At 46.7% G+C, this 16,383-nt stretch overlaps 1 protein-coding gene across 2 annotated transcripts in view; it reads left to right on the plus strand.

Annotated features, from left to right (window-relative positions):
- Positions 1 to 16,383, plus strand: part of LOC144706158 (RNA helicase family protein) — a 90,805-nt gene that overhangs the window by 13,583 nt on the left and 60,839 nt on the right. For both annotated transcript variants that reach the window (XM_078579066.1, XM_078579065.1), the window contains exons 4-8: positions 6,969 to 7,119; positions 7,202 to 7,596; positions 7,702 to 7,914; positions 14,724 to 14,835; positions 14,930 to 15,097. In XM_078579066.1, the coding sequence (XP_078435192.1) occupies positions 6,969 to 7,119; positions 7,202 to 7,596; positions 7,702 to 7,914; positions 14,724 to 14,835; positions 14,930 to 15,097 (1,039 nt within the window). The remainder of the gene's footprint in view (positions 1 to 6,968; positions 7,120 to 7,201; positions 7,597 to 7,701; positions 7,915 to 14,723; positions 14,836 to 14,929; positions 15,098 to 16,383) is intronic.

Consider the following 16,383-nt stretch of genomic DNA (forward strand, 5'->3'; position numbering starts at 1 on the left):
CGGGCTTTGTGGCGCTCAATAGAACCGTCAGAATTATGCTTCACAGCATAGACCCAACGGCTACCCACGAGATGCATCCCGGCCGGTAGAGGAACCAGATCCGACGTTTCATTGTGAGCAAGAGCCTGAAGTTCTTCCGCCATGGCCTGACGCCAATGCGGAAATGAAAGGGCAATGTCCACCGTCTTGGGAAGGGAAGTGGCATCAAGGGAGGTGAGAAGGGCATGATAAGAGGGTGAGAGGCGATGAGAGGAGATAGATTCCGCCAACGGATAGAGGGGAGAGGAACGGGAAGAGGGCAGCACGGCTAATGAGGAGGGGGCAGGAGGGGTGGAGGTTGAGGTAGACGGGGCAGCAGGAGACGAAGAAGGAAGCCGAGGCTTGCGACGAGCAAGGGTAATACCATAGCGTTTTTCAGGCGGGCAGCGACGGATAGGGAGCGGAGGAATCGAAGAAGGTGCAGCAGAAGGGTCGGCGCAGGAGCAGATACTGGAGGAGGCTCCACAGGAGGACTGAGACGGCGGCCGAGGCGGGTCGGGAGGCACAATTGCTGGAGGAGCAACAGGCGGAGACACGTCGGGCGGGGCCGGTGAAGAGGGACGAGGGCGAGGATGAGAGTCGAGTGGATCGGAGGGAGATGGGGACGATGAGGGTTCAGGAGAGGAGGAGGAATAGTAGGGAAGCAATTCATCAAGCGTGGCATCTTTGGTGACGACGAACCGGCGAGAGGGTGGATGATAGCATAAATAGCCTTTTGGGTGGAAGAATAGCCAACAAACACACACTTGATAGCACGGGATCCAGTTTATCGCGACCAAGTTGGTGGTTGGGCGCATAGCATACACATCCAAATACACGAGGAGTAAGATGAGTTCGGAGAGAGAGAGTTGGAAAGGAATGCTGAAGACGGTCAATGGGAGTGGAGTAGTCAAGCACTCGAGATGGAAGGCGATTAAGAAGATGGATGGCGGTGGAGACGGCTTCCCCAAAAATACTTGGGCACATGCATATGGAAGAGAAGGCTCGAGTCATTTCAAAGATGTGACGGAATTTTCTTTCGCAACGCCATTTTGCTGTGGTGTATAGGGACAAGAAGTTTCATGGATAATGCCTTTGTCTTGGAAGAAGGTTCTTAACGTGGTGTTAACGTAGTCTTTAGCATTGTCGGGCGAGGCGGCGAATGGATATAGAGAATTGAGTTTGGATAAGGGAGTAAAATTGAGGAATGACACGAGATATCTCCGATTTGTTCTTCAAGAAATATGCCCACGTGAATCGAGGAGCGTCGTCAATAAAGATGCATAACCACCGAGAACCGGAAGTACTATGAATAGGGAAGGCCCCACACATCGGTGTGAATAAGGGAGAATGGGGTCGAAGAATGAGAAGGCGAGATAGGATCGTGGTACGATGATGTTTGGCAATTCGACAAGCAGTACAAACAAACGGTCCACAGAATGGCCTTGAAAGAGTTTAGGAAAGAGACGATAAAGAGTAGCAAAGAAGGATGGCCGAGGCGTCGATGAAGAAGCCACAAACGCCGTGGGAAGCCGAAAGGGAAACTGCCGCAGCAGCAAAAGCAAGAGAACTCGAACAAGGACGAACAAGATAGAGCCCCTCATGCTCCTCAGCAATGGAAATCGTCCTCCCCGACACCTTATCACGATAAAAACATGAATTAGGAGAGAAGGTAAGGTCTTGTTTCAAGTCGTGAACAAGGCTAGATAGGGAGAGAAGATGATGAGTAAGGCGAGGAACATGAAGAACTTTAGATAGATGCATAGAAGAGGAAAGGGCCACACAACCAATACCCGCCACGGTGAGAAGATCGCCGGAGGCTGTTTTAACTTTGGAGGAGCCAGAAACGGGTGCGTAAGTTTGAAAGGCTCGAGGATTTGGGGTCATGTGGGCGGTGGCACCGGAATCAAGAAGCCAAGTGGAAGAGGAAAAAGAATGGCCAGGAGGGGATGTAGGTGTGGGAAGACTGGTGGACATACCTGCGTGGGCCAAGGAGCATGAGCCCACGACTGGAGGATCAAGCAAGCGGCGTAGACGCTCCATCTCTTCCGGAGTGAAGCTAGCAGGCGAGGCACTAGTCGGGAGAAGACCGTACAGCATAGGCACTTGACCCGGGGGGGGCACGGACGAGGCGGCTGCAGCAAGGTTGCTCGGTTGTGCGCGTTTCCGTTGAAGCTTGTAGCACGTCTCCTTAGAGTGACCTCGCTTCTTGCAGTAATTGCAAAACAGCGAAGGATCACCCTTTGGAGAATCCTCCGTCCGAGCCGTCGGACCACGTGGCAAAGAGCCGGGTGGTGGAGTCGGCGATGGCGTGCGGCGAAGAGGAATGAGCTACAAGTGCCGAAGCCGAGTTCTGGGCCTGCTGAAAGCGGGATTCTTCAACCCGCACACTGTGGAGCGCATCCTTGAAGGTAGGACCAGTCTCCCGATGAATAAGCTGAGCCCGTACAACTTCATATTCCGGGTTCAGTCCCATAAGAAACTGGAAAACCCGAAGTTGAAGAGTATATTGGCGGTCCACCGAATGGGGGTCGGGCGGCATGTAGTAGTCAATTTCATTCCACAACGAAATGAGCTCCGTACTGTACTCCATGATAGACCGGTCCCCTTGACGCAGGTTAGCGGCCCGCTGTACCAATTAAATGCAGTCGCAATGTTGTGCTTCTTGGAGTGGCTCTCAAGTGCTGCTTCCCAGACCGCCGAGCCGACTCTAGAGACATGAATTCACCTTTAACACTAGGTGAAATACTGTCCAAGAGCCAACGATGAACTACCCCCTCAACGTCCAGCCAGTCATAATACTTGGGATCGGTCCGGGAAGGTCCGTCTTCTAGAAGATGGCGCATGAGACGCCCTTTTAAAGTTATCTGGACGTACTGGCGCCATTGCAGGAGATTGAATCCAGTAAACATACCATCCGGAGGCATCCGAGGCAAAGAGGATGGTCCAGAGGAGGACGACCAATTCCCGGGCTCGAGAGGCACCGCAGATGCATGTGGCGTAGATACTGGCGTCGAGTCTGGCGTAACAGTAGAGGTCTGGGCTTCAACCGGGTTCGTCATGATGAAAGCAGAGTAGACCACAGTCAGAAGGCGCCGGAACGACGAGAAGCCGGGACTGCAGGTGCCGAGACGTCGGGCGCTGGGACGGTGGGAGCCGGGATGGCGGGTGCCGGGACGTCGGGCGCCGGGACGGCGGTCGCCGGGACGACGGTCGCCGGGACGGCGAGCGCCGGGACGTCGGTCGCGCCGGGCGGCGCGAGCAGGGCGCGAGCCGAGGCGCGCTTGGCCGGGACGGCGGGCGCCGGAGCGGAAGACGCTGGGACGGCGGACGTTAGAACGGCAAGCGCCTGGGAGGCCTGGAGCGAGACGGCGAGAGACCGGAGCGCGAGATCAGGCGGTTGTGAGAACCGCCGAAGATCGGAGCGCAAGGTCGAGCCCAGGAAACCCAGATTAGGGTTAGGGTTAGGTCTCTGATACCATGTAAACAAGAAAAGAACAATTCTTGATAGCAAATGAAAGAGATTACAGGGTTTTATAGGAAGCCCTAATGGGCTGACTAGAGAGGGCCCTTAATGGGCTAACAAGAGAGAGAAAATAAAGACATGTAATACTCAGATCAACAGTACACAATGCATGTATGTTGGGGCCGTACACTGATATAACCACACATTCAAAGCCATCACTTCTCCTTTTCAACTTTACTGCAGCCACAAATTTTCTGGTCCACGCATCCTCTCTAGAGAACATTTTCTCATTCCAAGCCAACACCACCCCTCCAGAGCGCCCCACCGCATTCACTGCCAGGAAGCCGTCAAGAAAACCTCGGCCGACTTTTTGCCACTCTTTTGTTTCACTTCGCTCCAGCATTGTCTCCTGTATGCAAGCAACTGTAACGGCCCATTCCCGCAAGTATCTTCCCACCACTCCTCGCCTCTGCTCATCCCGCAGGCTGCACACATTCCATTGATAATCTGCTTTCCCTCCCCCCTTTGAGTGCAACCTTTGAATGTTTGCTGCTTCGGCTACCTTGCTTGTCCGATAGTTTCCTATCAGGTCCGTCTCTGCTCTTGTCTGCTCTCTGAACTGTTGTCCCGACAGTGCTCTGTGTCCAGCCGCAAAGTGCAATGTATGCCGCCATAGACACGACCCGGAGAAAGAAGGCTCCTCCCTCCAACCTCCATAGTTCTGCTTTCATCCCTGCTGGGAACTGTGTCCGTAGTCCTTGTTGTACTTCCTCGAGATTGGGTGATCCCTTGACCACAACCCGTGCCAAGCAACCCCTTAACAGTTTGCTGTTGTGCTCTTCCTCCCCCCTTTCCTCGGGCACATTCCTCATTGCACTGCATAAGTCCGGCCCCACTTTCGCTTGCCCCCTCTCCATCATGGCCTTTGCTCCACGGCCTCTTTGTGGCCACACATGCCACCGATGGCCCGTGCCTCTGCATCCGCGGCAGATCATCGGCTCCCGACACTCCCTGGCATAATGCCCTTGCGAGAGGCACCTGTAGCAAGTTGTCAACTGGTAACATTCCCGGATCTCCTTTGCTCCTGTGAGGCCTCGAGTCTTTTTACACCGGGGTTCAACCGTCACCCAGCCTGCCTCCTTGCCTACCTCTTATGTCAGATGGTTCCTGCCTGTATTCCTCCGAGCTTCTCCAATGCACCCTTGTCGATGATGCCTCCCCCTCGATTCATGACTGTTGAGCTCCCTCATCCTCGTCCGGGTCGCACTCGGCTCTACTCCGCCTGGCCTCTGTGGGAATTTCTTCGGTACATCTCCAGGCCTGTCACAATAAGGGTGAGTACGAGTACCCCCAGAGGAGTTACCATACTGAACCCAGCTGCCATCGCCACCTTCACCTCCACCGCGGCGATCATGTTGCTGCCTGGCCCCTCCAAGAAGGTCAGAGACGTCTTCTCCACATGACAAATACTGGTGCCGTTGCTACCTCTGTCGACTCTGTACTGGTGCTGCCTTCCACCGCCAGCAAAATCGTTGTCTCCTCTCTTGCGAGGCAGGCCCTGATCCCACGGCTGTTTGCTCACTTGCGGGTCATTCGACTGTCTGGACAATTCTCTTTGTCGAGCTCCCCATCTATCTCGTCTTTGACTGTCTGTTTCCCTGGGCCACCTGGCTAATCCTCCAACTCTATCTCCTCTTAGACGGTCCATTTTCTCCACTCTAGTGTTCTTTAACAGCAACGTGCTCACCGTTGACCTCTTCCGTTCACCCCCGCTGATCGCTGAAGGCTACCGTTCACCTCCGAGCACCGCCGTGCTCCCCTCCCAATCTCCGGTCACCACCGATCTCCTCTGTTATCCTCCGCCAATCACCAACCACCGCCGTAGACTCTGCTCGCAGCTGATCCGCCGCCAGCTCCGCCGTTCTCTTCCGCCCTATCCACCCTCTGCCCTAGTTGAACCGATCTCCTCCGTCTATCTCTTCCGTTCTCTTCTGCCGATATAAGATCACCGTCGAACACCACCAAGCGCCGCCGTTCTCTGCTACTGTTCTCCAAACTCCGATCTCCCTTTCCGCCCTTGTCCTCTCCTTCTTCATCTGTTTATTAGTATATCTAACTATATATCTTACGTTTAAAATTATCAGGAGAAGGAGATAGAGATTGGAAATGAGAAAGAGAAGGAAGCAAAGATAGATCAGGGCAGAGAGCATGGAAAAGAGCAAGGCACAGAGCAGGGCACCCAGAGGAACCCCTTGGCCCTAGGAGCCGGACAGCTGATGTAGATAAAACCAAAATCAATTAAATTAGGCGATCCCTATACTTAATTAACAAAGGGAAAAATTAACAAAGGGAAGTTAGAATAATACCCCCAGGCCTCACTCTCACCGTCAAGCTTGAGTAAAATTCCATTCCTAGCTTGGAAGATGTACAACAAAGAGAGCTTGGAGAAAATAAAGATAGGAATAAATAGAACAAAAGATATACTCTTTGAAAGAGCGCATGTTGCTGTTGAAGAACAAATGCTGGAAGAAGATCACCAGAAACTCTTTGCTGGTGGAGAAAGGTCACTGTGAGAGAGCCATTAGAAGAAGATGCTCGATCCAGAAAAGATGTCCCTGGTGATGAATAATTCCCATGGTAAGAGAGGGAAATTCTGACAGACGGGTGAAGAATCCGGCCCCAAGAAAAGCTTTGTAAGGACACTGTTATGAATCCCAACCCCTGTGAGGATTACCTCTGTCATTTCTGCGCTAGGGCCATTCGCTTCATGTTAGCTTTCCATGCGTTTCCTCTAAAATAGATGTGTCCCTCCTTGTTGGAGGGTTGGAGGGCAGTGAAGAAGTTATTGGAAGTGTGAAGCTTGGTTCCCTCTAACGCCCACTTTGACCATATCTCCTCTCTTCTACTGCAGACAATTTTCCTGCAAATTGGCAACAACACCCTCTTGCTCCATCCTTGCGGATTCACACTGTCACTCCATACCTCTCTATGTTGAGAATTGTGACATCACCGGGGTTGTAGCAGACATGATATTCTGTATGGTTCGTTACATTGGTAGGTCCTTGACATGATATTGGTAGGTCCTATATGGGAGATCCAAATGATTCTTTTACTACTCACTGTGGTCCATCAGGGTGCTGTGTCACTTGCCCTTTTTTCCCGAGTGTTTGACTTCTTGATCTTTGGTATGGTTTGCTTTAATGGGTTCCTATCTCCTTTCATTATGATGCTTGAATTATTTCAGTGAATTTGTCGGAATGTGTGCCTTTCGTGTATATTTCAAATCTTAGAATGCCTTGTCATCCGTCTTCAGTGTTACTATTTTAATGGTAACTAAAAATTGGTTAATATCACTAATATCTTTTCATCATCGGGCATTGAGAGAAGACCCTTTTTTCTGATAGAATTTTAAAATAGTTTTTCAGCAAATTACAGTTTTACTGACTTTCATGCACCTTATCTTCATTGACGTACACCATACCAGGTGTGTGATACGCAGCGCACGTCATCTGTCGTTGAAGAATACCATTTAGCAAGATTTGCTGCACTTGAAGCGAAAAGAGCCAAGGACAAAAAGAAACAGTCTCATTTTAATGAGATAATTCGTAATCTCAAGCAAGAAATAATTTCATTAGGTTAGTTTCTGTTTCTGGTTTTTTTTATAACCTGTTGCCTTTGCATTTTCTCGTAGCGAGTGATTATTATTCTCTGAGGCAGGACTATTGGATGAGATAAAGGCTGAGCGCGAGGGCCATCTTGAGTCATCTGATTTTGGATTGTCGACATCCACAGAGCTGGATATACTGTCTGATTCGATTAGCCAGTCGTCTCAGCACATTGTACATGAGAGTGAAAATGTAAAGTTTGAAAAACAACACGACTATTCCAATTTAACAGAGATGGAGCTTAGGATGGATCCATTAAGCGTCTCTGCTGAAAAACAAGCCGAAGATGATCTTGACGATTTAGAACTTCCAGAGATAGATAGCTTGTTCTCTGAAGATTTTCAGGCAATTCCAGCGCCAGAGGCTTTGAATCAGTGTGCTAAGCGAACATCTTTTCAGTTTTCGCAAGGAGAGTTTCCACGAGAATTATTTTCACTCTGGAAAAGGGTTAGACACTCATATCATATCTTGCCTTTTTATTTTATGTACTTGTACTGTCTCTTTTTCGTGAATTTTATTATTTAATTTTAATGAGATCAATCTGGGTTACAGGCTGATTCTGTAAGGTCTCCTAAGGCTCTCCTTCAAAAGATATGTCAACATTTAGGGTGGGATGCACCAAAGTATGCAAAAATTTTGGAGAAAGAAAGAAAGTATGCCTATTCTGTCAATATATTGCGTACAGCCATGGGGAGGGGAAAGAGCAGGAAAGCAGGGGGCTTGATTACCTTCCATCTGGCAAATCAGGAGTTTACCTCTGTTGAGGTTTTTTTTTTTTCTGATGATATTAGATTTTTGGAGATGAGAAATAATTGTTCGATCATGTTTTGGCAATACGTGTTCTCTATATTCTGAGCTCCTGTTCTGCAGCACTTAAAAACTTTCATTAACGCAATTTTTGATTGGTTTACGAATCCTTTTTTGATGTTCTCAAGATGATCGCATCAGAAAAACTAGGCTCTCATCTCGTTATTATATTTATTGTATTTGAATACTTTTTTATTAACTTTAGACTATGACGATGACATAGTCCCTGTCGTATTTTGGGTTAATTTCATCCTTTAAACCCCCGAAGGGTGTTTCAGTCTTTTTCTTTCATATGTATTTCACTTTAACTAGGCAGTTCTCCGTTAAGGAGGGGAACTAGGATGTAATATTGAAGGAAAATGTTGCTTCTCCTGTATTTGTCTCCTGATGCGATGCCTCTTCCCTGCACAATGTACATTCCACCAGTGCTCTCCTCTTCTCATGGCGACGCTCTTACCATTTTCTCTTTCTTTTCTCAGCCTCCCCCTGATAAGAACTTTGGGTTTTTGTCAGACGATGTCATGGATTTCTACAGAGAGACCATGCATGCTTTCATGTCATAAGGTAGTCTCAGAATTTAGAGAGCATTTTTTCTAGTTTGTTTAGGAAAATTATTTTGTCGATTTTCCTCGGACTGTAGGTGAATCTGATGCGATACGCACTAGCATCTACGAACATTGACCCCGGGCCACTCAATAGGGCGGCAGGCCTGCCCAGAGAGGTCCAATATCCAGGCTTTCTTAAGCCAGCTAACCGATGGGAGAGGGCAGCTTTTGACTCCTATGTCCATACATGTGAGCATGGGCCGGAACTCCTCCACAATTGCATGACGTTGTCCATCCTGCTGGCTTGATGACATCGTGCACTTCACTGGCCATCTCTCCTCTCCTTCATTCTCGTCTTCTCTTCCTCTCCTCAGAACTACTCTCAGGACATCATGGGAATATTATCATGAATTATTGTGAGATCGGGAGATCAGAGGGAGAGAAAGATATCGTAAACAAAGATAAACTCGTATATTCATCAATCAAAAAACACATGTTGTACATTAGCTTTTATAGCCGTTTAGACAAGAGGGAAAAATACCCGTTGGACTCCAACGGTCATCTCATGACCGTGGGAGTTCAACGGTCACATTAGTAGTCACATGTGAGCCCAATGGGCCAGTGGAGCTAACACCCCCCCTCAAGTTGGGTATAGATGTTGAACATGCCCAACTTGGACACCAATGCTTGAAAGTGAGGGCCCGGAAGGCCCTTGGTGAAAACGTCGGCAACTTGCTCCAGAGTAGGAATATAGTGTGGGACAATAAACCCATCATCAATACTTTTCTTGATGTAATGGCGGGCTACTCTGGCATGCTTGGTCCGTTCATGTTGGACTGGATTCTTGGCCATGGCAATGGCCGATTTACTGTCAGAATAGAGATGTATCCCTGTTCCAGGGAATAGATGTAAGTCCTGTAAAATGTCTTTGAGCCACATGCCCTCACACACGCCCTTCTTCAAGGCACGGAGTTCAGCCTCAGCACTTGAGAGGGAGACTTCTTTCTGTTTCTGGCTGCGCCAGGTAACCAGGTTACCTCCAAGAAAGCTGCAATAACCCGAGGTAGATCGGCTGTCCTCAAACGAGCCAGCATAATCCGAATCGGTGTAGAGAACGACACTAGGTTCTCCGCCCCTTCGAAACAATAAGCCTTGCCCAATAGTACCTTTAAGATAAGCAAGAATGCAGTCAGCCGCTCTTAGGTGTGACTCCCGGGGGTCACTCATAAACTGACTCAGGGAGTTAACTGCAAATGCGATATCAGGACGAGTATGGTTGAGATATAATAATCTGCCAATAAGTCTCTGAAACTACGTCTTGTTTACGGGAGCATCTTTGTCATGCTGTTCAGTTTTCAGCTTAACATTGATGTCAACAGGGGTAGCAGCTGGACGACAATCTAATTTACCAGTTTCCCGCAATAAATCCAAGATATATTTGTGTTGTGACAATAAAATCCCTGTCTTAGAATATGCCACTTCGATACCCAAGAAATAGGTAAGGAGACCAAGAGCCTTAATATCAAATGAGCCAGTGAGATATGTCTCAAGGCGCTGAATTTCATCCGCATCATTTCCCGTGATTATAATATCGTCAACATAGACAATAAGAATAGATATCTTTCCTTGCGCACTATGCTTGATGAATAAAGTATGGTCGCCTTCACTCTGAAAGAATCCAGCAGATAGCATGGTTTTGGAAAATTTTCCAAACCAGCCACGAGGAGATTGTTTGAGACCATATAGAGATTTCCTGAGATGACATACATCCCCCAAGTTTGTGCCTAAAGAATACCCAGGAGGAGGGGACATATATACCTCCTCTTCCAACTCCCCATGTAAGAAAGCATTCTTAACATCATATTGATACAACTTCCAATCAAATAATGCTGCCAAAGCAATTAAGACTCGAATAGTATTTAACTTGGCGACAGGAGTGAATGTTTCATGATAATCAATACTGTATGACTGAGTATATCCCCGGGCAACTAGACGAGCCTTATACCTTGCAATGGAACCATCCGAATGATATTTAATAGTAAAGACCCATCTGCTGCCAACCAGCTTTTTTCCAGCTGGGAGAGGACCCATTACCCATGTGCCATTTCTCTCAAGGGCTTCCATTTCCTCATCCATAGCATTCTTCCATTCGTTGGACGACATAGCTTCTTTAACAGACTGTGGAACCGACACGGTCATTAGAGCTTGAATTATTTTATTATACTCAGGGGAAATCTGAGTATAGGAAACATAGTTGCTAATTGGATACCGCTTTGTCTGTGTACATGCCCGAACACCTTTGCTAATAGCAATAGACCAGCCATGATTGCCGGGTATATCTTCATCAACTGCTTCATCAATTCTCGGAGTACTTTCTAAGACAGCTAGAGGTTCCTCTCCTTGAGTATGAGTTAAAAAAGGTTCTGCCATATGCTGCTGACTCACATTGGACGGTACAGAGATCTCTTGACTCCCATTGTCGCCGAGCTCCTGAACCATTGGGTCAAGATTGCCGTCCAACCGGCTTTCGGAATCATAAAACATCCTTGCCTCATCGAAGGAGGCGTCTGCTGTGACATAGAGGCGTTTTGAGCTGGGATGATAACATCGGTATCCCTTTTGAGTAGAAGAATAACCCAGGAGTAAGCACTTTAGCGCCCTGGGATCCAATTTTCCTGCATGATGAGCATGTACATACACAATACAACCAAATATCTTGGCTGGCAGATTAGTCCTTAAACATAAATGAGGAAATTCAGAAGACATAAGATCAATCGGGGCAGAAAAATTCAAAGTTCTAGATGCAGTGCGATTTATGAGATGTGTAGCCGTTGCAACTGCTTCACTCCAGTATTGTTTAGGACAATTGCCTTGAAATAAAAGGGCTCTGGCTGCAGACATGATATGGCCAATTTTTCTCTCAGCGAGACCATTCTGTCGAGGAGTATTCACACATGATGACTGGTGCGCAATTCCCCTATCGCCTAGATACGTGTTTACTTCTCCGGAGAAGTATTCTTTAGCATTATCGGTCCTTATCTGTCGCACCTTTCTTCCAAACTGAGTATGTATCATTTCGCAAAAAAGGATAACGGCTGATGGAACTTCAGATTTGGATTTCAGTAGATAAACCCATGTATATCTGGTGAAATCATCCACAAACAAAATAAACCATCTGTGCTGGAAGAGGCCAGTGGTGGAACAAGGTCCCCATACATCACTATGAACACATTCAAATGCAGCGGAAGATCTATGATTTGAAACAGGAAAAACGGTTCTTTTATGTTTAGCAAATTGACAAGACTCACAAATCAGATCGTCAATGATAATCCCCTTAAACAGGTTGGGGTATACATGTTTCAAAAGGGAAAATGAAGGATGTCCTAGTCTCCGATGGAGGAGGATGACCCGTTCAGCGCTCTTGGTGTTGTAGACCACCCTGTGGTTATCATCCTCCTCTAGGTCGTCTAGTAGGAGAAGTCCCCCTTCCTGTCTAACAGACGAAATCTTCTTCCCGGTGTCCTTTATGCACAAAAAACAAGAATTGGAGTCGAGGGTAAATCTCCATCCAGTGTCAACAACCAACTGTGTTAGGGAAAGTGAGTTTGCTTTTAATTCAGGTACGTGTAAAACATCCTTTAGTATTACTCCTTTGATAAAAACTGTCCCTCTTCCTTCAACCCTTAAAATCCCACCATTTGCGGTAAAAACCTTATGATTGCTGGAAACCGAGTCATATGATTGAAAAAGGGATCTTTGGGGTGACATGTGATCTGTCGCCCCTGAATCCAAAATCCAAGATGATGATATAGGACTAACATTATTGTAAGTAGTGAAAGCAAAGTGCTCACCTGATCTGGCTAATGAAGTGGAGCTTATCTTCTGTAGAATCTTGCTCATCTCGGATTGGATGAGTTTTTGAATTTCTCCCCCATCATTGCTCTTCTTGGTGGAGGGTTCTCCCCCTTCACTTGCAACATATGCCTTTTTCTGGTCTCTTGGCACCCAGAGACCTTTTCGGATCTGCTCCTTCCAGGCCAGTTTTCTGCAGTCCTTTTTTACGTGGCCTTCCTTCCTGCAATAGCCGCAAACGAGTGGTTCTGGAGGATTACCTTCCTTTGGAGTTACTTTAGGAATCTGTGGAGAAGGCGCCCAAGAGCTTGAATTATTTCGTGGCTCACCCCTTTTGGCTAGGTGAGCTACCGAGGTCGGAGTAGTAGAGTCTTCATCTTTAAGCGTCAATTTTCTCCGCCGTTCTGCTCCTTGCAGTTCGGAGATAGCTTCTGCTAGTGTCGGAAATCTTTCTCGATGTAGAAGTTGGCTTCGTAAATTTTCGTATTCGGGGTTTAAACCCATCAAAAAGGTGAGTGTTCTGAACTTGACCTCTCGGAGATAGGATGGTGAATTCTTATCTCCAGTGGGCCAGAGAAGATCTAGTTCTCTCCAAATAGCTTTGAGCTTTGCTGAATATGAGGATATGGACATACTGCCTTGCTTCAGTGTTCTCTCCTGTTCCCGGAGGTCAAAAACACAAAAGTCGCTGTGGGTTTCTGCACATGATTTATTAATTTCTTCCCAAAGATCTCGAATGCAGTCTATAAGAATATAGTCATCTCGTTGTTCTTCTTCCATATTCCGGATCATCCAATTCACAATAAAGGCCTCCTCCGACTCCCAAATATATAATTTTGGATCCTCCTCTGAAGGGGCATCCTCCGTTAGATGTTTGCCCAAGTACGCAGCTTTGAGAGACCTTTGAGCAAGGGTAACCCATTTCTGCCCATTGAGCCCATTATATTTCATATCCAGATCAGGTAGTATCAACCTGTTCTGGGTTGTAATATCTGCCTCTTTGATAGTAGAAGTTGACGTCTCTAATTCCCTTTCCAACGTCTTGGACCGAGATTTGCCTCCCATGGAATCTAAGCAATTGGTAAATAAAGTGGGGTAGATGAAGAGTTACCGGTCAAAGACAGTTGACGATGGTTGCTCGAAGAAGACGCGTGCGCCGAATGAATACGGCCCGAAGTAAGTAAAAATAGCCAAACTGAAAGAACTGAGAAAAAAGAACTGCAGAACACCGTCGGGCGCAGCTTCCCGTCCGAAATAAGGTGAGTGCCCGAAATAGAAGAAAATCGCCGACTGGATACGGCACCAGGTGAGGAAAAACTGCAAAGCACGGTTGAGAAAGATTCTACGGCCGAAATCTGGCTATTTTCCGTCCGAAAGCTGCCGAAAATCTGCCGAGAGCAGATCTACGACCGAAATCTGGCTTCGCAGGTTCGTTGATAACAATTTCCGTAGGCACAGGAGGTTACGAACGCAGAGCTCCGCCGAGAATAGCTCAACGGACGGGAACAGGTACGATTTCAGGACGACAGAAACACGTCGTAGGGTTGACGAGATCGATTTCCTTCGGAGAGTAGGGTTCCGCGAGAAAGCTTCCAAATTCTCACGGTCTTTCAATCTTTTGAAGTGAAAGAAAATTTTTTGGATTCGCTCTGATACCATGTGAGATCGGGAGATCAGAGGGAGAGAAAGATATCGTAAACAAAGATAAACTCGTATATTCATCAATCAAAAAACACATGTTGTACATTAGCTTTTATAGGCGTTTAGACAAGAGGGAAAAATACCCGTTGGACTCCAACGGTCATCTCATGACCGTGGGAGTTCAACGGTCACATTAGTAGTCACATGTGAGCCCAATGGGCCAGTGGAGCTAACAATTATCGATCAAGAACATTTGGAAGTTACATATCATAACAGAATCTCCATCATCCTATTTACCTTCTCCATGTTGTACCTAAAGACATTTTAGGAAACTGTAGTTCTGATTAAATTTTGAAACTTCTTATGATTTTTAATATAAAAACCTACATGCCTTCTCAAATTTCATTATTTGGGTTATGTGCATCAAAGCACTAACTGGATTATTCGGATAATCTGTTCAAGACTTGGAGATTCACAAGTCGCCAGAGGTACTACAACAGGCTGCCAGAGGGGCTCGTTTTAAATAGTGCGTGGAGCTTTTGACACTTAGGTCACAAATTAGATCAAACGATTGTCCCTTTAGTAGAAAGTTAATACTCGTATTCTTCATTGGGGTTGCCCTTGGGTATAAGCGATGCCTTAATTTCTAGACATAGTTGATTACTATTATCCTAGACCACACATCTTTTCCCTGATCTTGTGTTTGCCATTTTTTTGATTTGTCTGTAGCATGCACAGAACTCTGTGGCAGCATTTGCTCTTTACCAACTATTTCCTGATTATCCTATTCATGAACTAGTCATAGAGCCATACGTTTCAACCATCAGGAAATGGCAAGAAGGTGATTTTATCTGGGCTATACATTTTACGTTCTACTGATACTTTTTTATAATGAAGTGAGCATTATTTAAGTCATTTATGTTGAACATAAACAGGTGAACAAATGGCTAAATCTGTTGTAGATGAGGATGAAAGAAGATCTGGTTTTGTTGAGAACTTACTCAATGTTGAAAGATCAAGTGCACCGCCTTCTGGTGATGTTGCCCATATTAACCTTCTTGAGCTTCCTGAAGAGTTTTCCATTCCTCAAAAAAGAGAAAAAGGTTTGTTCATCATTATTGTCTGCATGCATCTCTTCTCTCTTTTTATATCTTTTTATTTTTTAATTCTATTTTACATAATTACTTATTATTGCATAATTTTAATGAGATCCTTGTTAAACAGATTCAACATTTGTAAGCCTTATTGGGCGCACTCAGACCCAAACCTTATAACCCCATTTGTTATGAGGGGGGACCTCAATGGAATAAAATAACCTTATAACCCCATTTTAATGAGATCCTTGTTAAACAGATTCAACATTCGTAATCCTTATTGGGCGCACATAGACCCAAACCTTATAACCCCATTTGTTATGAGGGGGGACCGCATACGTGTCGGTGTGCGGATGGACACAACCAGCCTCTGGAAACGGATTGATAAGATAGCGTCGAGTGCTTCCCCGAGATGGGACTCTCTACAATGAGACTCAGAAGATCATCTTTGAGCTTCGTGGGGTACTAATGGGGTATCGGGTTCGTAATGTACTAGAGACCTTGGTTAGACCGTTTGGTTGACTACAGCATATTATATCAACGGGTTTGGACTATGGAGACCCGAACGTTGCAATACTAGAAGTTGACATGGATACTGGTCTCTCACCTCCACCTTGGCTTATGCTTAGACAACCAGAAGGTACATGCAGGGTGAAGGTGTCAGTGTGCCACCCCCCAATGACCCCGCCACCAGAGGTGCGAGGGACGAAGGCAAGGCAATGCCCGAGTAACACAATCTTATCAACCGAGATGCAGCAAGGGCAAGACGAAGTATAGGGAAGTCTAACGACATTCTGCAACTGTTGGAGGCTCCATTGATGGCAGAAAAAATAAACGAAGAATCCAACAGGACGATGGCCATTATCAGAGAGGACCTAGAGTAGGTCACGGCATCTCTGGATTTTGCGACGACACAAACCCCACCAGCAGACAACATAGATCTGCAGAATAGTGCACCAACCGCCCAGACGAAGACTAGACGAAAGGTACAAGATGAGAAAGTCATTCTAGAGGGCAATCATCATGCGGGCGGGACTGAATGTCAGGGAACAAGAATTGTGGGAGGAACCAAACTTGGAGCACCAAGAAGATTGCACATGGGACGGCCGATCATGACGGGGGATATCTTTGGCAAACTCATCGGTTATAGAAAAAAACAGTGGTCTGTTTGGGATGAGACAGGTGCAAAGGTATGGTTGGTAGCGGGAAAAGGAGGTTGCCTTCGGTTTGCAGAATTAGGCAAGGCAAGTCAGTTATTGGAGCAACGGGGAACCTGTGAGGATCAGCCCACTATG

Source organism: Wolffia australiana, chromosome 7 (genome assembly GCF_029677425.1).
Source record: "Wolffia australiana isolate 7733 chromosome 7, ASM2967742v1".
Lineage (NCBI taxonomy): Eukaryota > Viridiplantae > Streptophyta > Magnoliopsida > Alismatales > Araceae > Wolffia > Wolffia australiana.